Source organism: Schistocerca cancellata, chromosome 4 (assembly GCF_023864275.1).
Source record: "Schistocerca cancellata isolate TAMUIC-IGC-003103 chromosome 4, iqSchCanc2.1, whole genome shotgun sequence".
NCBI lineage: Eukaryota > Metazoa > Arthropoda > Insecta > Orthoptera > Acrididae > Schistocerca > Schistocerca cancellata.
In genome coordinates, this window is record NC_064629.1 from 252001069 (window position 1) to 252023130 (window position 22062).

Genomic DNA, 22062 nt, shown 5'->3' on the forward strand with positions numbered 1-22062 from the left:
AACTGAGTAGTCCATGTGAAAGATAGGCAACATCAAGGAGACAGCGAGCGTAGGAGCGCCGTGGGCTCGTGGTTAGCGTGAGCCGCTGTGGAACGAAAGGTCCTTGGTTCAAGTCTTCCCTCGGCTGAAAATTTTACTTTATTTATTTTCGCAAAGTTATGATCTGTCCGTTCGTTCACTGACGTCTCTGTTCACTGTAATAAGTTTAGCGCCTGTGTTTTGCGACCGTGCGATTGTTATTGAAGTCGCGAGCTATATTTGCTGGATTCATATTGCCCACGGAATACATCTCACGTATTTAATGCACTCTCGTCCAAAGTAGTGAACAGTCAACTGCCAGCCAGGGAGCCTCGTTAGCAGGAATACTATCTTCCGTGCGCTGTAGTCGACTGACGTCGTGTGTTTCGATGTTTGTTTAGGTGTGGCGTCCCCATACTACGGCGCAGTTACCTCGCATCGGACGGACGGACGGACGGACAGATAATAATTGTCTGAAAATAAAAAATTAAACTTTTCAGTCGATGGACGACTTGAACCACTGACCTCTCATTCCGCAGCCGCTCACGCTAACCACGGGACCACGTCGCTCTAGACCTCACATTCCCCTTGACGTTGCATATGTTGCGCCTTGACTACTCAATTAGTATATTTTGCTTATTTTTTCATAGTTCCACACAACTTCTTTCTGTTTTCTCGATTGATCTGGATTCAGTTTTTCAAGACCTATCCACTGTGCCAACTTATAACTAAATCTGAGGGGGGTGCGATGGGGAGGTTCCCTTGTTAGCGTCGCTCCGAGGTCGGGGCTGTCGCCACGTCTGAATGCTGGCCCAGTCACAGCCGCCGCCGCCGCCGGGCCGTAGGCACTGCTGCCACCGGACTTCTCCACTGCACCTGCTACTCTCTCCGCAGAGCTGTCGCTATGTCCACTACTCTGCCTGTCTGTCAGTCTGACGTTTAGGTGTAGCTGTTAATATTTCAACAGTTTCAATGCATCCCTCGTTATAGCTACGACGCGTGCAATGTGAACGTATGTGTCCACTGTAAAAGAAAAAAAAAAAAAAAACTAACAATTTATGCATTTGTCTCTGCTCAAACTGAGGTGTAAATGCATCCATTCTTATAGAAAGTAAATGTGCAATGGAGATGTGACTGCACATTGTAAACAATTATATATACATATGATACCGCTGAATGAAAGTAAACGAATGACTGAGCCGGCCGCGGTGGTCTAGCGGTTCTGGCGCTGCAGTCCGGAACCGCGGGACTGCTACGGTCGCAGGTTCGAATCCTGCCTCGGGCATGGGTGTGTGTGATGTCCTTAGGTTAGTTAGGTTTAAGTAGTTCTAAGTTCTAGGGGACTTATGACCTAAGATGTTGAGTCCCATAGTGCTCAGAGCCATTCGAACCATTTTTGAAAACGAATGACTGAGTTTACCAAATAGATTTATTCGCTCATCACAATAAATTGAGATAATGTATTTTTCCTCACAAAAAATATGTCCCTAATATTGTTAAACATAATATCATGTTTGTTCTGAACACAGAAAACAAAACAGTATGATGAAAATAAACTGCAGATATTATATTTTCTTACAAAACATTTTGGAATACTTCAGTCTTTTGTCAGCATGGATAAACGATTTGCCTCACATTTTTATATAATACACAGAAAAACAAGGCACAAAAATTGTATAAAATGTTTACAAAAAGCAACTTAACAATTTTCTTGAAAATATATACAAAAAATATGTCTCACAGGTTACATTTACAAACAGCTTCCACAGTTTACAAGTATAAGATTCAAGATACAAGTATAAGATTCTTCTAACAGCTTGGAATATGGCACACAGACTTATCAGTATTAATCACGCTTGACATAGTTGGAATAGTCATGGGACTGTTGACAAACTTGCACATTTTAGCTACACTTTGGTATGGAATATTTATTTACAGCTCTCTCCTGTGAGACGTAACTCTAAACTAAATGCGATATCTTTTGTTATGGCCCGCAACAGTGGAACTTAACCTACTGTACATAGACATATGGTGTGCAAAAAACGATATAACTCGCACACCTGTTGTGCAGAAAAACAAAGTACGTATTCTCTCACTCTCTCACTCTCTCACTCTCTCACTCTCTCACTCACACACACACACACACACACACACACACACACACACACACACACACACACACACACACTCTATATTGCTCAAGTTAATAGTGTGCATATGGCAGGGTTTCAATCCTGTCACCACAAATGACTCACTTGTCATGCCGAGACACACATATTGTCAGTTGTGATACGGTGTGCACGTCATGTCTTCGTGGAATACTGAACTGCTGTACAATGTGCGGAGCAAGGGTCAGAGCACCACCAACACAAACGTGCAGGCATTTCAAGTAATCTTCAACCAGGAGGGCAACCGATGCCCAAAGCCGCCCATCCTTAGCCCATCTAAGGATTGTAACTGTTTATGTATGGTATTCGTATATTTTTGAGTGCATACTTGGAAACTTCACAATCGGCGTTCCGTTCATGAGACCCATTCACGAGACTGATAATATTGCTGGGAGGTGTTATGCCATAAGGATTATCGGCAGCATTACCAGACGTGTTCAATGCATCGAGGTGTCACCTATTCATACGGATCACAATATTTCACCCAATAGATCAAGCGGTTGGTATCTACATAAAATAAATTTGGATTTGCAAAATGAGTTTTTGCAAACTTATATTGGAACTGTTACATGTGGTGCTTCGATAGGTCAATATACACATACCCACATAAACAGGTTTCGTGAACTCTGCCGAAACCTTAACGATCTCCAGAGCAACGAAATCTTTGTTGAAGTTTGTGCCTCTTTTAAAATTTGGCCTGGCGGTATAATATGCTGCGCCGTAACGCCCCTCCCAACGGATAACTAAGTGAATTTTGCGGTGTTCTCTGACGTTTTGTGTAGTTTTTTCCGAAAACTGCATTTTTCATAACTTTGTCAATATCTTTCTCAAAGGCAAATCCCACGAGGGCCCTCATTTAGGTGTTTAAGTCAATGTATTCCTTCAACCAGGGACGCTGCTTGAAGGAAACAGCGCAGGTGACTCTATACAGTTGCAATCACAACTTGAGACATTACTGGAGATTACAGTAATGTAGTATACAGGGTGAAGCGAAATTCGCGCACTCGGACTTCGCAGCGCGACTCCTCACTTTTCAGCGATAAAAAAATGCCTCTCATAAAATTTCGTCCGGGGAGTACATCTGACAGAAAAAGGACGTTAAAGAGTGTTAATCTGGCAACACTGTAATCACATTTGTTGTCATTACTTTATTCAGCTCCTCCTCCGCGTGCTGTACAGTTGGTGCAGTGGTTAACGTTTTGGGTTAGCGTGCAGGAGGTCGATGGTTCGATCCTAGGTTGAGATATGTTTTTTATTTGGTAAATGAAGTCCAGATGGTACGATGTCTGGCATTTTAATCGTCAATAGCGATCGCAGCGGGTCCTCTAGAAAACATTTCTACTGCAATCGTAGAAATAGATTTATCAGCGTTGAAAGAAGGCTTTCCACATCGTGGGTGTGAATTTATTCGCATCACATCATCTACTAGATGCAAAACCTCTTTTCTTTGTACCCTCCAATAGTCCCACAGATTAGTACCAACTACTATTCTTGCCTCGTTCAGGACCATTAAATTTCGTTAGGGCCTTACATTACCAATAGGATTAGCAACGTGCTTTGTGAGTTATGTCAGAACTCAGTTACTATTTGCGTGTGTTATCACCATGGTCCCACTAATTATGCCTTTCAACACTGAATCTGCTAAACGCATGCTGTTTAATACGTATCTCAATGCATTATTATTATTATAATATTATTATTATTATTAATCTATCGATTGGATTATGAAACATCATGTCTATTATCGTTAAGGAAACAGAGTAATTCGAAACCAAACATTTCACAATTAGTGGCATCGGGATGAATCATGCACAACAATATCGCGCAGGAATGACAGCATGCTAAGGCTAGGCGCAAATTGAGACGAGTATAGCACGTGTGACGTGACACGATTTTGCCGTGCGGCGCGCGCGTTCGACACGTGTCGCGTGGTCCTGCGCATATTGAGACGCGTATGTGACGAGTGTGCCCTAGTCGGTGTGACACGCGCGTGCCAGACTCCGAATACCGACCTACTGCTTGTCAGACTGACGATGTGTGTTTCGCGAGTAAGAGAGATGTTCTTGTTAGACTTGAGTTCCGAATCAGATTCGGATACTAACGCTGAAGAGGAAGTGTTACTTTATTCATTAATAAATAAAAAATTCAAATCCACAAATAAATATATTTTGTATGAAAGAAAAACATGTGGACAATTTCAAACTACGACCAAGATGAGTGACACTGATTTCACGAATTACTTCAGAATGACCAGAAAGCAGTTTTCTGAAGTACATGGAATAGTAAAGCACGCTATTGATTCAAATGGGTGTAATGCACAGGAGCCGATTGCTACTGAACAAAAACTGGCAGTATTTTTGAGGTAAGTTATGAACGCTGACATTAATTTTTTATCTAAGGAATTATAAAATGTTGCACCCTTGTGTCTAGGCATTTTATTTTCAGCTCCCTTACACAGAATCGATGGGTGTTATATAAGTTTGACTCCTACGTGTGTGTGTGTGTGTGTGTGTTTGTGTGAGTGTGTGTGTGTGTGTGTGTGTGTGTGTGTGTGTGTGTGTGTGTGTGTGAGCGGGGAGGAGGGAGGGCATCGTAGCGCCGAAACTAACGGATTGATTTTAATGGTGTTTTTTGTTTGAAATCTGGTTTAATCGGGAGTTATCTTAGCTATGCTTACGCTCAGCCGTCTTTTACCCGGCCACATAAACTAAAAATGTTTGCTATCAGTAGGCTCTCTAGTTATACTATGCCTAAAGCATGTGATCTACATCAAGGTACATAGTACCAGAACTCAAACAGTCTAAATAAAAGTCGTCGAGAGCATACGTTTATCTTTCACGGTTGAAATGCAATGGCCATTTTTGTATTAGGAAGGTCCCTCGCACAATATTATATAACACAAAAATGTCGAGTGTGACTGTTGTAAAAGGTAATCATAAGCTTTTGTATACTATTTAGTAGTCTTTTTGACGTCTACAAATCAGTACTGAATCAAGTTCTGTTGCTCTTATGGTTTAGTATGCGTACTGCAAAAGAGCGCATTGATGGGAGAATTTTTTCGGACTTGCACTTTCCTCGCAACTGCTTGCTCACTGTGATATCTAAATTAACAAACTATGTACTAGAACTTAGCCACAGAATATATCTACGGATCAGAATAAGAAAAATGTAAACCTAAAAAGTGGTTCTTAAATATTGAAGCATTAAAAATCCTTTTGATTTTCTTTGCAATTCTGCCAAAGCAGATTCGTCGAGTGCACCAGGAAATAACTTAATTTTGTCAACGAATTGCAACACCCTGTACACTTTTCACGCAACTTAGTGCAATACAAGTGAAACGTCCCCTTAGAACAAATTATACAAGACTGTGCTTAAACTGACACGCAATGTTTTTAGCACAACGCAATCTGACTATCAAAGATCCCTGCAAAAGAATGGCCCTGAGTAACTTTAACCTATACCTTTCACAAATCACTTACCTCACAAAAATCTTCGTTTCTCGAACTACTGCAATACAGCGAGCGCCACTATTGCCAGCTAAATAAAAGATTCAAACTATAGAAGGCACTAACTACTGATAGGGATAGTTAGCAAATGAAAGATATTAATAGAGAACAAACAATGTATTTACCTTAATAGTCATAATATATATAGCAGTTCATGACAAATTACAAAACTCCGCCATCTCTCTCCCCACATCCACCACTGCTGGCGGCTCACCTCCAACTGCGCAACACTACGCGCTGTTCACATCCAGCTGCCGCTGCCTAGCACTACAATGGCAGACAACAATGCAAACTAGCCACAGACTGCACACAGCACAGCCAGTGATTTTCATATAGAGCGCTACATAAAGTTTCCAATAAGAAAACATAAACAGCCTACTTACATAGCCCCCATGCTCCCCAAAAAAAATTTTACAAAATATTTTTGGGCAGTGGCCAATAATGATTTGATAAAATTTTTCATAATTACAAAAACAAAGATATCAAATGCACACACTTATTTATACAATGTTGGTCAAAAGCTAAAATTTTCTCACAGTCCATAAAGACAGTCCAGATTGTTCATCACAGTAAAATTTCAGTGTTTTTTTTTCTAAGTCTGAGCAGTAAAAGACAATGCACATGGAAGTAGTGGATTTCCATGCAGTCTTGAAGAAGTAGTGTTGTCCTTCCAACTGAAAGACAGTGCTGACTCTTGACATGCTGACAGGTAATGGGCCACAACAGAGCAAACCCACAGCAGAGTCAGTCGAAGTTTTGAAGAATATTGGTAGGTAGGTCATCACAGAGCAGACCCACTGTAGTCCTGGTAGAGATTGTGGTATTGGTGGGCCACCAGAGGTGTAGACCCACTGCAGTCCTTGTAGAAATAATGGTACTGGTGAGTCATCATAGGTGTAGACCCGCTGTAGTCCTTGTAGAGACGGTCAGCAGCCATCTGTTGCGACTGTGCAGGTGCACAATCACCATTGAAGAGTCTTGCGGATAATATAGCAAGTTCATAACCACCACTTGTGCACTCACAAACTTTTTGGAGTTGTCCTTAGAACCAGCAATGCTGTTATCCAGTCCCTTGCTGAATTATTAACACACGTGCAAACACTAACAGTCCCAACTTCTCACATATTGTTCATATAGTATGACCAACAGAAACGTGTGCAGTGAAATGGAACTTACAAGTTACTTAATTTGATTAACTGGTGTCAATTACAATATTATAACATGAGAATACAATTACAAAGGTACAAAATACATCATTAAAAACATAACAATACAGATAACATTTGTAGTACAGGCTTTACAACAGAATAGAAATAAACATATACATCAGTGTTACAGGAATTATGACATGAGTACATACATAAAAAATCAGAATAACTTGCGAAACATCAACTTCACACATGAGCATTAAAACAGAACAAATAATGTCTAAACATCTTTACAAAGTAAATAACAGAGTATTAGAAAAAGTCTACAACATAGCTCTCATCAGATAAACACATAAAGACAGGAAAAACACAAATACACAAGGGTACACAAACATATAGCGGAATAACACAAAAGGAAAGGACAGGGTTTGTTTTACTGCAGTATTTTGCATGGAGATCTCCCTTCGTTCATCATTATTCCCAAAAGTCCTATTTAAGCTTGCTTTCTGTATTCTGTTCACATCCTCTGTCAAAAATAGTTTTTTTCCACTGTACAGTATCCTTTTTTTTTTGCCCAAACCATTTTCATATAGCTTCTCAATACATTTCTTCCAAGTCATCATAGTTAGTTTCTTATATAGTCTACCCCACTTAAGCTAACTTAAATCTACTGAGCTCAGATATATATACCAAGGGACGAGGCAATGCAGCAGCATACAACAAATCAACACAAACAGCAATGACAAAAAAATGCCAATTTGCAAAGCAAGCAGCAGTAAATCTAAATTAACAGATAAAATGCAAAATTACAACTAATATGAGCCAATGTGCAGCAACAAGAAAAGCTTAACAGAGTAATACAAAGTTAAATTTAGCAGCACTATGCCTGGCAAACAGCAGCAGCAAACATGACAAATCTCAAGCAGAAAAAATATTACAATAAAGACAACAATGCAGAAAAGGGAAATGTCTATTCACATCTTAATGTCTATGTAATTAAAGTGGTGCACCACAAAAACTAATTCTACAAAAAATTACCAAGTACTTGAAAAGAAAATTATGTGTCCAGTTACTGCTACTAGTCCCTTCTTATTGTTCTTTCCTTTCCAAGTGCTCCTTTTTTAAAGAATGTGGATTACAAAATTATTATTTAATAGATCTGTTGACAGAAAGTGTTCACATTAGCAAATGCATTTTATTTTATAAAAGCAGTGCCGCAACACAGCTGGAAACCAGATATCAAGTGAAATAAGCAACTACGAAAAGCAAAGCATAAAAATATCATTCAATAGTCATGTGACATTTCATAAGTTAGTAGAAATTCTCTCAACTCTCGTAGAAAGACGCTTGTCGTAATCAGGTGTGCAGATGTAAAAATATTTCTCGTCATTTCATTAGGCATTTCAGTAAATATCATTAATTACTAGCTCCACAGTATGCTTTCAACAAGGAAATGTCAATAGCGAGGATAATTGCCTCCCTTTTTTTTCTACCTGTGCTTCCAGAAAGGCACACCCTAATGGCTTGTTCTCCAGGTGTCTGACACAGCTGTGTGCCGACGACGCACGTGCAGGTGGTCACTTAACTTTCTCACGGAAATATTTACGACAGCAGTTTCCGCTACAGTGACAGTCTCATATAAAAATTTCACAGGTCGAGAATTTACGTTGCAAATGTGTAGAAACAAACTCCTATGAATATAACAGTGTCCAAAAAATTTTCGCTGGCATTGTGATACATTCACGCATTTACACACATTTCATAACTCTTAAAGTACGATTCTTGGTTTCCAACATCCTTTTTCACAAGTCAAGAGTCCCTAACTTCTATTCATTATTCATATACATATAAACACGTAATCACATTCCTCATATATGGTAGCATCATCTTATTGACATAAACATACTTCAACAGCATAACACACATCGTTGTCGTAAAAATATCATAACACCTCAGTCAAATCTCAAAAAAGTCATAGCTTTCTGCAATAATTTCAAACCATAAAAATATTCTCTGCTCATTTCAATAGTGTCATCTGCCTCAAATGTACTTTAAAAATCATGATCTCATACCAAATACATCATTCAAAGCTCTCATAGTATCACAATGGTTCTGAAAAAATATGAACAGTTCACAAAGTACGGACAAAATACAATTTCTTAAGTGTGAAGTTATCCAACGGTGTAATTACATAAACATCTGTCACTGATGTAGTAAAAAAAATGTTTATCTCAGTTAAATGATCAGATAGCTGTGTAATTTGTTTTAGAGAAATATGGTACCGATGTGTAAAGTTGTATAAGCAAATACCATATTAGCTAGGGTTCCTTGTGCTTGCAAAAACACATGGTACACAAAGTAAGCATGTACCCCCCTGAGGATTAATGTAATTATACCCTCAGGTGTTACAGATTACAGCAATGGAATGAAATGTATCATGGAAAACTTTCTTTGTAATTCAAAAATCTTTAAAAATAAATGTTTTAAGTACAAAATTAATCACTGAAATGCGTGTCCTGTAGCGCTAAAGGTGCATCTTGTTGTAAGATAATCTCTGTGGAAGTGTCGTAGTTATTTTCCTCCGAAAGCTAAGTTCTGCAGAAGCCAATGTACTTACCTCATGATAAACAAAAGTGAAATGCTTGGCGTAGAGATATCTTAGTTATTACGCTTATTGTTGTGATGATGAAAGTACTGTGCTGTAACGTATTGTTGTGCTATGGAAAAGGCTGTCTCCTTGTAGCTATACCACAAAAGTTACTAATAAAACATGTTTTGCTTTCCAGAAGAATTCAGAAAAACTGTGCAGATATAAAACAGATACACCGCAAAAGCAACAATGTAAATTATGTCACACATTAGTAGTGTCGTAATATAACCGTGTAGCTGTCAAAGAAACCAAATACTAAGTCATCTCTAATCTCACAGAAAGTACTTTAAATCCCAAATGTATTTTCCAGTAAACCAAAATGTTGCATTAGAATCTCATTAGCAGTACCGATAAATGTTCTAAGTATGTGAGACTTATAGTCATTACGTAATCGTGCAACTAACAAGCGAGAATGCACACACACAATAACACTGTGACGTCTGTTCACAATAACAATGCATTCGTAATTTCTGTTTAAATAAGTTCTCTTGGTTCTTGACTGGATATTTAACTTCAAACATTGTTGCATGGTAACAGTTTCTAAAGCATACTAGTAACGTGAAGTGAAACGTTTTATGGCAAAGACAAAGTTAAAAGCAGATTATCTTTCAATAAACGGTTTTACATGTGAAATGTGGTGCAAACCTTTACTCTTCCTAGTATGCAGAGTTTCAACTTCAACGCAATTATCATGTGGTATACATCGGATTCTGTAAGGTCCATTGTAAACTAGAAAGAATTTGTGACTCAAGTGTTTCTTCTTATGTGACAATGAATGAGCTTTAATGAGAACTTTCTGACCAATATACAATTTCTTTGCATTTGCTTTACTGTGTAGTTTTCTCCTTTTGTCTGCTGCAGATTTTATATTTTTAAGAGCCAAATCAATTATGTCTTTGTGTCGAAGTTTACGTGTATTCGGGAAAGGTACAAGCTCTCTGATTCTGTTCGGTGGTTCTTCATTCTTCAGTACAAGAGTAGGTGGTAAAGCAGTGGAGTCATGAGGCATTTCATTCAGCACGTTTTGAAATAAGTGTAAATAACTGTCCCAATGCTGATGCTTTCTGTGACAATAAAGTCTGCAAAGCTTATTTATTTCTTTCATAATCCGTTCAGACGGGTTACAATGTGGTGAGTACAGTGAAATAAAAACAGGTTTGATTTTATGATTCCGAAGCATGCGTGACCAAACAGCAGATCTGAATTGCGGTCCGTTATCTGAAATGACTTTACTAACGTGTCCAACTTCACGTAAGAAATTTTTAACAAAGGTGTTGGATACAGACCGTGCAGTGGCTTTACGTAACGGAGTGAAAGAAACAAATTTTGAAGTAAGTTCAACAGCGACTAGAACGTACGAAAATCCATTCGATGTTCTGACAAGGGGTCCCAAGAGATCAACAGCAGCAAATTCTTTTAATTTAGAAGGAATAATAGCAAACAACGGAGCACGATGTGAGATAGTAGATGGTTTCGCCTTTTGACAAAGTTTACAAATAGACAAGACTCTTCGAATTCGCTTTTCCATATTGATAAAATAACAAGTCGTTCGAAGAATATGATAACATTTTCGTGGGCCAAAATGTGCGTAGCTGAGATGAATGTACCAAATGAGCTTATTAACAAAATCGTCTGGAATGCAAAGTACCCATAGCTTGTCATCAACAGTGCAGCGTTTGAAGAGTGTGTTGTTTCTAACCAGGTAATAATGCCGAATCTGAGTGTGTGTCTTTTCATGCCATTTACTTTTGATGTCTTTCCAAATCGGATCTTTATCTTGTTCATGAGCAATGTCCTTTAAAGATGTGGTGATGAAGTTTTCAAAGGCGACTTTCTGAATGTAAAGAATACTGAAATTTTTCTCGAGGTCGCCTTCTGTGTTACTTTTCTCAAGCCCAGCCGGTGCGCGTGACAGCGCGTCCGCAACAATGTTCTCCTTGCCGGGAATGTAGACTATTGTGAAGCGGAATTCTTGCAGAAACAATGCCCAACGTTTTAACCTGTCATGATTTAATTTTGAAGACATAAGAAATTGTAATGCATGATGATCACTGTATACTTTTACGTGCTTACCAGAAAGAAAGAAACGGTATTTGTTAAATGCCCAAACGATTGCTAAAGCTTCTAATTCAGTAACGGAATAATTTTCTTCAGATTTTGTTAGCACTCGGCTAGCAAAAGCAATGGTTTTCTGAACAGTAGTGTCATTTTCTATGGCTTCTTGAAATAAGTGGGCACCAAGACCGACTTTAGAAGAATCCGTGCTAAGGCAGAAATCTTGTGACAGATCTGGATGAGCTAGTATTGGCGCGTGAAGTAACGCTTCTTTCAAAGAATTGAATTCCAACTGTGCTTGTTCGTCCCAGTTCCAAATAGTATTTTTTCCAGTGAGAGAACAAAGTTTTGGTGTAACTAGAATTTGCATATTCAGAAAACGACGGTAAAAATTTACGAGACCTAGAAAACTACGGACTTGTTTTTTTGTGGATGGAACTGGAATGGCTCTGATTGCTTCTAACTTTTCAGGATCCGGCTGAATGCCTTCAGAAGAAATAATATGTTCCAAAAACTTCACCTTTGTCCTACCGAATTCAGACTTTTCCAAGTTAACTGTAATTCCAGATTCTGCAAAAATACGTAACAAACTGTTGAGGATGCGATTATGTTGTTCCCATGAAGCTTCTACTATTACAATATCGTCCACATATAAGGTGATGTGACGTTTTAAGAACTCAGGTAATATGGAATTTAACCCGCGAATGAATGCTGCTGAAGAAATGTTCAAACCAAAAGGAAGTTTCCGAAACTGATAACAAACGCCGAAACAAAGGAAAGCTGTGTATTTTCTACATTCTGGATGAAGTTCGATCTGATAAAAGCTGGATCTGAGATCAATGGAAGACAACACTTTTACACCATTAAAATTTTGAAGAAGTTCTTCCATCGTCTGCGGCCTGTCTGTTTCAGGAATAATGATAGTATTGATTTGTCTCGAATCTAAGACAAGCCTGATCGATCCATTTTTCTTCTCAACAACATGTAATGGGTTGTTGTATGAGCTTACTGCAGGCTCAATAATGCCCTCATTAAGCATAGATTGTATTTCTGTTCTAACACGGTCCCTATAATGCGCCGGAATTACGTATGGTCTAACACAAAATTTAGTATGCTCACGAACACGAAATTGGTATTGAAATCCCTTGATTGTTCCTGTTTTGTGAGTAAAAACTGTGGAATGTTCTTGTAAAATCTCAAAAAGGTCCTGCCTATCAGTGTCATTACAATTCTCAATTGTTTGAATTTTATTCTGAATTAACTCATTAATTTCAAATATGCCGTCGATGTCATCCCTGTCAGTACTTGCAGAGTGATTGTTAGTGTCTAGCTCCGTAGAAAATTCGGAACTGTTGTCTAACAGAATGTAAAGCCGATTAATTTCCTCATCATGATTTGAGAGCCAGTCTTCAAATTTCAAAGCTATTGACTTACCTTCTTTCTCTAAACTTATTTCAGCATCGTGAAAGCTTAAGACTGCTTTGTATTTATTCAAAAAGTCTACTTCCAGTATAATTTCCGTCGAAAATAATGGAACAATAAGAAAGTTCATAGAGAAGCTGTGGCTTTGGCAAAAGAAATCTAAATTGGTTTGTTGGTGTACATCTACACTTTTTCCAAAGATTGCACCTTGTAATTTAATCTTACGTAACGGAAGTGTGGGGCAATCGTTCGATTTGTTGCATTTGCTAAAACCTGTTTCACTAATTACTGAAATGGGACTGCCAGAGTCAAGTACTGCCGTAAATTTTACGTCATTTACTGTAATGTGAATCACAGGATATGCAATGTTGTTATGTTTTACGTCGTGTTCTTGGGGTAAGATGTCTCTAATGTCTTCCATTCTTACGTAATTACTAGCTACGGCAGCTGCGTCATCAGTTTCATAAGTACGTTTTGTGGCTGCCAGCGGTGTGAGTCATTGCCTATTGTCTCTTTGTTGGCGCGCGTCATTATTGGGATTTGGAGACCTAACTTCTACAAATTCACCGTGACGAGAATCCCGCCAGTTCTGATGCAGTTCAGGTCTGTCGTTACGATCATATCGTCTGTCGTCATGTCGGTAGATTCCATAGTTTCTTTCTTGTCGGTCATGTGGTGGAGAATTTCTCCCTGAGTCGTAACTGCGCGCTGGACCGTTGCGTCTAAAGTTATTCTGTCTCCCTTGATAATAATTGTTTTGGTTCCCATATTGTATGTTTCTCTGATTGTCTCTGTGATAGTCATTACCGCGGAAAGGTGATCTTTCCCTGTAACTATTACTCTGCCAGTGGTTGTCATGTGGGTGGTGTCTGTTTTGGTCACGATTTACGTTGTAAGAATAGGCTTGTCGCGGCCATTTATTGTTTCTGTCGTCACGGAATTGTGACGGATGTGACCTGTAGTGATTGTTTTCCTGTTTTCGCATCCCGCGACTGTCTGTGTCAATTTCTAGTTCTTGTAAGAGTCCCTGAAAAGCTTCAATGTCGTCTTTGCAACGTCCTGCCAAAATAATATGCCGTAAATGTTCAGGTAATTTGATTAAGCAAATGCGGATGAGTTCTGAGGGGCTGTATGGGTTTGACAGGTACTGATTCTTGTGCAACATGTCTTCAAAATATTTAACAAGACTGGAAAATTCAGATTGTTCAAAGTGTTTCATCATCATGATGCTATGTTTTACTCGGTCTTGTGTAGCTTGTGACCAATATGCCGAGAGGAACGCATGGTAAAATTCTCCTTCACTGTGACAATCGTGAATGACCGATCGCATTCTTACAGCTGGTTCATTCTCCAAGTAGCCACACATAAATTCTAACCTGTGCTCCAATGACCAGTTGGGAGGAAAACAATGAGAGAATTGATGGAGCCATGCTTGTGGATGAATGTCGTTGGCAGAATTCTTAAACGTTTTGAATTTACGTGTAGTAATGAACAGCTTATAGTCAAAATCATCGTGTCGGCGAGTAGCATGTCGGTCATTGTTACGTCGTGTCGGCGGTTCCATCTCAAAATTCGGTGCACATTGCCAATTTCTTTCATAACTTCCGAAATGCCCTGTGTTATTATTTTGTGACTGTTCCGTATTTCTCTGTCCCTCTTCCCGTATTGGAGCGCGAGTGTCCTCTGAAATACGTAATTCTTGTATTACCTGTGTCAGCTGATCTTGTACTTCCCGGATTTCTCTTTGGTGTTGCGTATTAATTTGATTCAGATTTTGTTTCAGTTTCCTAATTTGTTCGCACTCTTCTGTGTCATTAAAGACTACCGGTTTTGTGTCATTCAGATTATCATCTACCTTCGTAGATAAGTTAGTGACCTGATCCGAAAGTTCGGCTAATTTCTCTGATAATGAACTAATTTCTTCCATGTGTCTTTCTGAACCAATTTTCAGAGTATCTACTGTGTCCTTTAAGTTTTCCTGAGTTTTTGCAAGTTGCGTAACCAAATCGGTAGATGCAACTAAGTCCATTTTAGCTTGCAAGGTCTCATGATTTTCATGAACAATAGTTTGCAGTTCTTTTATGGCTGCTTCGTGATTCTGTAATGCATTTTCATGACGCGAAAAAATAGGTTGGAAATGCTCACAAATTTGTGTTTTTACGTCATTACAGACTTTTTGACATTTCGATTCAATGTTATGTATCTCAGTAGTTAAATCTTCACGTGTTTGTTCAAGCGTGGTGTCTAACTTTTGAAGCTTTTGCTGTGTTTGTCTCTGATTTTGTTCCATTGTGTGTAACTGTTGCTGTGTTTGTTTCTGGTGTTGTTCCATTGTGTCTAACTTTTGAAGATTTTGTTCCATTGTGTCTAACTGTTGCTGTGTTTGTTTCTGATTTTGTTCCATTTTTTGCATTAATTGCAATAATAATGTATTAGTGTCTAGAATCTTTCTCTGTGCTTTTTGGCAGTGTGTTTTCACCGGCAGCATTCACATTTTGACAAGCAGAAAATGTGTCTTGACTCATTTGAGAAAAGGGTGAGGACGCAAAACCTGAATCTACAGTATTTGCAAGATTGTGTCCTGTCATTTCGGATTACTGAGGCGAGCTGTTGCCGACCGATCGATCGATAATGCTTCCCTGTTCACTAATTGTTTCATTGTCTACACCATTGTTTGCAGCCCGCTCCATTTCCCTATGTACAATTACCAAATTACTACTTTGAACATTAGTTAATTCATTACATGGTGGCGCTAACACACTACTTTTGTCTTCACTGTCATTTCTCAGTTTACTTTGGAGCCTAGTGTTACGTTTTTCACACGCCATTATTGTGACAATATTTCACACGATAACACAGAAAAACACAATTTGAAGAGCAAAAATAAGAGAACACATTAACATAGCACTGAAAATAATATCTAGTTAATTGCAGCTGCGAAATACTTGGTGCAAATCTACATGCATGCCACAACTGCTTTACTGTGCAACAATGAAAAACCACAACTACCAAGGAAATTCTCTCTATAATTACGCGCTAGCAATAAACAAAAGCACAACGCAATCTGACTATCAAAGATCCCTGCAAAAGAATGGCTCTGAGTAACTTTAACCTATACCTTTCACAAATCACTTACCTCACAAAAATCTTCGTTTCTCGAACTACTGCAATACAGCGAGCGCCACTATTGCCAGCTAAATAAAAGATTCAAACTGCAGAAGGCACTAACTACTGATAGGGATAGTTAGCAAATGAAAGATATTAATAGAGAACAAACAATGTATTTACCTTAATAGTCATAATATATATAGCAGTTCATGACAAATTACAAAACTCCGCCATCTCTCTCCCCACATCCACCACTGCTGGCGGCTCACCTCCAACTGCGCAACGCTACGCGCTGTTCACATCCAGCTGCCGCTGCCTAACACTACAATGGCAGACAACAATGCAAACTAGCCACAGACTGCACACAGCATAGCCAGTGATTTTCATATAGAGCGCTACGTATCGTTGCCAATAAGAAAACATAAACAGCCTACTTACACAAGGTAGGTCTTAAGCGAATTTCACCTTGGCAAAAAAACTGTTCTGCTAGCTGGAGTGGGTTTTTAAAATTTTTTTACCAAATTTCTCTTGTTAGTGTTTTATTGCAATAATACATGTTCATAAACAAAGAATGTTAATTTATAATTAATGAAAATCTGGATCGGTGCAGCGAAAACTACTCAGAAAAGAAAACGAAAAATACGCAAAATGCTGATACAAAAAAGAATTAAAGTCTTAAGCAAACATAATTGTGATGGTCCCTTCAGATTTCTTGAAAACGGTGAACAAAATCGGTGATATTAGACAAACCGGATTCAGTTGTGTCGACCTTCAAATCTTCCATCTGCTGCTGTTCTGAATAGTGAGACGCTGTCTGTTGGTCTGAATCAGTCGATATATATGGCGATGAAGAGTGAGAAAAAGGTGCTGTACTGTATGGCGCTGAATTATTTGAAGAAGATGACATCGAAGGTGTCTGGCTCCTTACGTTCATTATTTCTTCTTCTGCAAGTGACACAGCCTGGAAAAGTTGACCTCTGATTCTGTGTTGGTAACTTTGAGGCATGTTTTTAGTCAGCTGATACATAGAGATAAAAAAATTGTAAAGAGGGTCATCTTTGATACAGTGTGACTCCAACACTCTTCTTTCTTCTGCTCTTTGTCTTGCTCTGTCCTCACGCTGTTGCATTGATTGTTTTAGCAGAATTACAACGTCTTCCTGTTTTCTTTTCCTTGATTGATTTCTTTGAATAACTGGAGTTGAAGTAGCGGTGTGATGTGCTATGCACTCCGTTCCTATGCTCCTACTAGATACTTCGTTGCTGTCGTAGTTATTAATATCTTGACTTTGCTCATTCGCCTCATTGTCGAGTGAGTTGTTATCTTCTAATTCCTCGGTTTCCAGTGTATGACTTCTTGCTGATGTTTTAGTTGTAGCTTGTGAGCTGTGGTCACTGTCATCACCTAGATTACTATCACGTGGACCAGCTGTCATAAAAGGTTCAAGAAATGACATCTGGTTTTGATATCTCCACGGCTTGATATTTTCAGCAGCAGCTCCGCTTTTCATATATTTCACCTGTCGTCGTCGTGCATCTCGATAGCTGCCTCTCAGCTTCAGCCATGAATTTTTTGTCTCTTCCCCTGCAATAATTAACAACGTATAACTAATAAGGCATTAATGTTGTCCCATATAGATAGACAAACTAAAGATAAGCAATATTAACTTATAGTGTTTGGATATAGACATATTTGCAATCTACTTTTATCGTTCCACATTAACAATATACTTTCGTTTTGTTTCAGATATTTAGCCTCCGGTGACAGCTACAAAAGTATTGCGTATAACTATCTCTTGGGAGATCGAACTGTATCTAATATTGTAAAAGAAGTAGCTACTGCTGTATGGAAAGAAATGCAACCAAAGTGTTTAGCAGAACCTACAACACAGACATGGAAATCAGTCGCTTCACGGTTTGAACATAGATGTCAATTCCCACACTACGTTGGTGCAGTCGATGGAAAACATGTTCTTATTAAAAAAACCTGGCAAAAGCGGATCATTGTACTTTAATTATAAACATACATGCTCCATCGTTTTGATGGCGACGGTTGACGCAGATTACAAATTTATCACCGTTGATGTTGGCGCAATGGGACGATTCAGCGATGGACATGTATTTGCTAGCAGTGTGTTGGCCAAGAAAATGAGAAAAAAACACGTTATTACTTCCCATTCCTGAACTAATACCTACAATTTCTGATCCAATGCCGTATGTGTTTGTGGGAGATGAAGCTTTCCCATTGTCGGAAAACATTATGAGACCATATCCTAAGAGACAGGTTACCGACAATTACGAACATCAGGTCTTCAATGCCAGACTTTCTCGAGCACGACAAACTGTGGAATGTGCTTTCGGTATACTACCATCACGTTTCCGTGTGTTCAGGAAACCATTTGAAACCAAAGTCGACACAGTGAAAGATGTTGTGAAAACAGCCTGCGTTCTGCACAACTATTTACGATCTTCAGTAGTAGTTGCAGATGATTTAAATGACATCGAACCGTAGCCAGCAACTCAGTTACTTCGTGTGCAAGGGAACAGGAGGAGGACTTCATCCACTGCCTTCAAAGTGAGGAAAAATTTCACTGAATATTTCAACACTTGCGGAGCAGTTCCATGGCAACATCAGTCAGTTCTGCTTGGTAATTATTGACCATACAGCAACTTCCAATTATTGTACCATTATTGTGCTCCACAGGTTATGTGCTCAAGCGAAGTACACAGTGATACGTATTAACTAAAAAATTTTGAAATAAATATTGCAGTACTTACCGTCTTTCAAATTCAGATCCTTTGCTATATCACTCCAAATCCGGTTCTTGAGTTTGACCTTCATGTAGTCTGCGTGTTTTGTGTCATACAGCTCTCTGTGTTCCCTCACTGCCTCTATTAATTTTTCTTCTGCCATGGTGAGAAGTAAACTATTCATCCACTGCACAACGTCCACTGCACAACGCCCGCTGCACAGCAGAATAGCCTGTGTACTGTCAGTAGCCGTGAATAATAAACGCGACAAGAATGCAGAAGCTAGACAGGTGTGCCTTGTGGAAGAGTTCACGTCGTTCGAAAAACATTGTCGTGATTGTTGCCTGTCGTTGTCTGAAATACTTTTCAATAAATGAAATATATCAAATCGCCGCACATTTTCAAAGATACTCATACTTTCGGAATAATACCGACCACTAATTCATTTGTGTATCCTGTTACATAATTAGCTTATTAATGCTGATACTGTGTATGCTACCACTGAGATGTTTTTCTCGTCATGACGAGCCAAGTAAAACATTGTCATTCGTGAAGGTTTCTCGACTGTTTCTAGCTTGCAGTGGAAATGTAATGTTCACATGCAAGTAGTACAGTGTGTCGTTATTACATTATTACATCCATATCGAAGTAATGACTGTGGGCCTTCTATACTTCAGATCTTGGACGCTTTTTACCAGGAGCACAAAGGGGTCACACCTGTGGAGATTATCCCTTTCCGAATTTTTGTAACAGATCGTACGGATATGTCAGCATACTACGAAGCGAGAGGATAACGTTGATTTACTTTCCTGCCTTGCTTCTATATCACATGATTTTATAATATTCCTTGCTTTCTTATTCACTAACCTATGTCCGTTCTTGTGATCTGAAAACATCCTGGAGGCGTATGATACAATTCTAGCGGCCAATGGCTCACCAGTTACTGAACTATGCATTTTTCTTGAGAGAAGAAAATCAAAACAGAACAAAACTATATAGATATACATAACAGGAAAATATAATGCACTAACGACGAAAGCTGGAGCGTTTAAATGGCGAAAAACGAAACACTGCCCAATGGCATTAAAATTCAGTACACAGTATAAGGCAATATTTATCGTATGGGCAGTGTTTTCACTGCTCATATGCGCCGTGCCGAAGTGAGCATATGGTCGGGCTACTTTCTCGCTCCCCGCCTCAAATTTCCCACGGTGCTAGCGAGGCACGTGCGACGTGCGGCGCGAGAAACTGTGCCTCAATCACAACGCCGCGCGACCTGGCGCAGGCGCGTGTCATGTCCCAGTCGCGTCGCGTCGCGTCGCAATTTGCGCGGTCTCATTTGAAACTGTGATGTTACAAAAACGCGCGCTGCGCTGCGTCGCGCCACACGCGCTATACTCGTCTCAATTTGCGCCTAGCCTAATACTGTATTCGCTGTCCTCCAGACAGGGACTAGTTGCAAGGGGAGTAACGCCCCCGTGACAGACTCCAATGTACATGGGTACACGTATCGAATTTTCTCATTGTAAACCTCTAAACCAGTGTGACAGACATATGGCATACACAAACGATGAATATGTGGATATGATTCTGGTCCTTGGTGCATCTGATAACCGGGCTCGTGTTGCCACTCGTGAACATGCTGCTAGATATCCTCTTCGACGCCATCCAGATAAAATTATGTTTCTACGTCTGGAGCTGCGCCTACAGGAGTCAGGTTCTCTCCTTCCACCACTGCGTGACAGAGATCGTCCACGGACTCGTCGTACTCCACCTACTGAGGAAGCTATTCTGGAGGTCATACACCAAGAACCTCAGTGAAGTACACGTAGCGTAGCAAGGCAGCTGCGTGTGTCACAAATGTACGGTCATTAACGTGCTGCACGAGCATGGGCTGCACCCCTATCATTATGCTTTTACGCAACACCTGCATCCTGCAGATTGCCATCAGCGGACGCAATTCTGTGAATGGTTCCAACAACAACAGGAAATCAACGATGATTTCGTCAACCCCGAAATATGATCGGATGAAGCAGCGTTTACTCGTGAGAGTGTCTTCAATATGCGCAGTGCATACCACTAGCGTGAGGTTAATCCGCACGTCACGCGGGACTGTGGATATCAAGTTCGCTTTGGTATCAACGTCTGGGCCGGGATATTGGGCGACAGGTGTTTGAGCCCCTACATATCGTCTGATCGACTGCACAAAGGTAGCATGCATTCCTCTCAAACTATCTGCCTGATACGCTGGAAGATGTTCCACTACATGTTCGGCAGATGATACGGTTCCAACACGATGGTGCACCTCCACACTCTGGAATTAATGTGCAACTGTACTTGGACAGAACATTTCCAGGGAAATGGTTCTGACGTGGAGGTCCAGTCGTATGGCCACTGTGGTCACCTGACCTAGATCCCCTGGATTTCTTTCTCTGGGGACATCTGAAGGAGCACATGTACTCTACTCTGCCGAAAAATATGGGAGCATTGGTAGCGCGTGTTCATGGTGCTCATGTTTCTACAGACGCATCTTTGCTGCGAAGTGTCCCGAGCTGTATGATCCGGTGGGTTGCGCAGTGTTTGGACATGCAGGGAGGTCGCTTTGAGCACCTGTTGGTCTGAGCACAACATATTCTGTTGTGAAGATCATGTGATCATTAATATGGACATTTGTCACTGGTTGCTAATGTGCGACATCTGAGAGCTCATATTACATGTATTACAAATGACAAGTAGACGTTGTGTTATTGTACTGTGCTATCATCTTTAGCATTTCGAAATTGATATTGTTTTTGTATTTATTCTGTCCTATGACAGGTCATTTGTTTCAGCTGTCTATTTCTTATTTGTCTAACCATGTATTTGTTATGTTCAACGTTACAAAATGTTGTAAATTTAGGATACATGTGACCTAAGGAAAGGTCCATCCTTCACTACGAAATGTCAAAATGAATTTAGCAAAAAAAAAAAAAAAAAAAAATGCGCCCAACCCCCGGCTCGAACCATCGACCTCCTGCATGCTAACCCAAAACTCTACCCACTACACCAATGGTACAGAACAGCAGAGGTAGTTACTTTACATGTAGTTACAGTGTCGCCAGATTGCCAATCTTTAACGTCCTTTTTCTACCAGATGTACTCGCCGGACGGAATTTTGTGAGAGACATTTTTCTTATCGCTGGCATGTGAGGAGTCGCGCTGCGAAGCCCGAGTGCGCGAATTTCGCTTCACCCTGTA

General features: G+C 39.7%; 1 protein-coding gene across 1 annotated transcript; it reads right to left on the reverse strand.

Annotated features, from left to right (window-relative positions):
• Positions 1–970: 970 nt before the first annotated feature.
• On the reverse strand, positions 971–18988 carry LOC126184065 (uncharacterized). The gene is made up of 3 exons (XM_049926426.1): positions 18853–18988; positions 17324–17659; positions 971–1041 (listed from the first exon to the last, which is right to left on the reverse strand). The coding sequence occupies exons 1-3, from the start codon at positions 18986–18988 to the stop codon at positions 971–973; spliced, it is 543 nt and encodes a 180-aa protein (XP_049782383.1).
• Between the last annotated feature and the right edge of the window lie 3074 nt (positions 18989–22062).

Coding starts and splice junctions, on each gene's coding strand:
- LOC126184065 (XM_049926426.1), bottom strand. CDS start 18,988: ATGGCAGAAGAAAAATTAATAGAGGCAGTGAGGGAACACAGAGAGCTG. Junction 17,660..18,852: donor GGATCTGAATTTGAAAGACG/GTAAGTACTGCA, acceptor TAATTATTGCAG/GGGAAGAGACAAAAAATTCA. Junction 1,042..17,323: donor CGACAGCAACGAAGTATCTA/GTAGGAGCATAG, acceptor TTTCTTTTACAG/TGGACACATACGTTCACATT.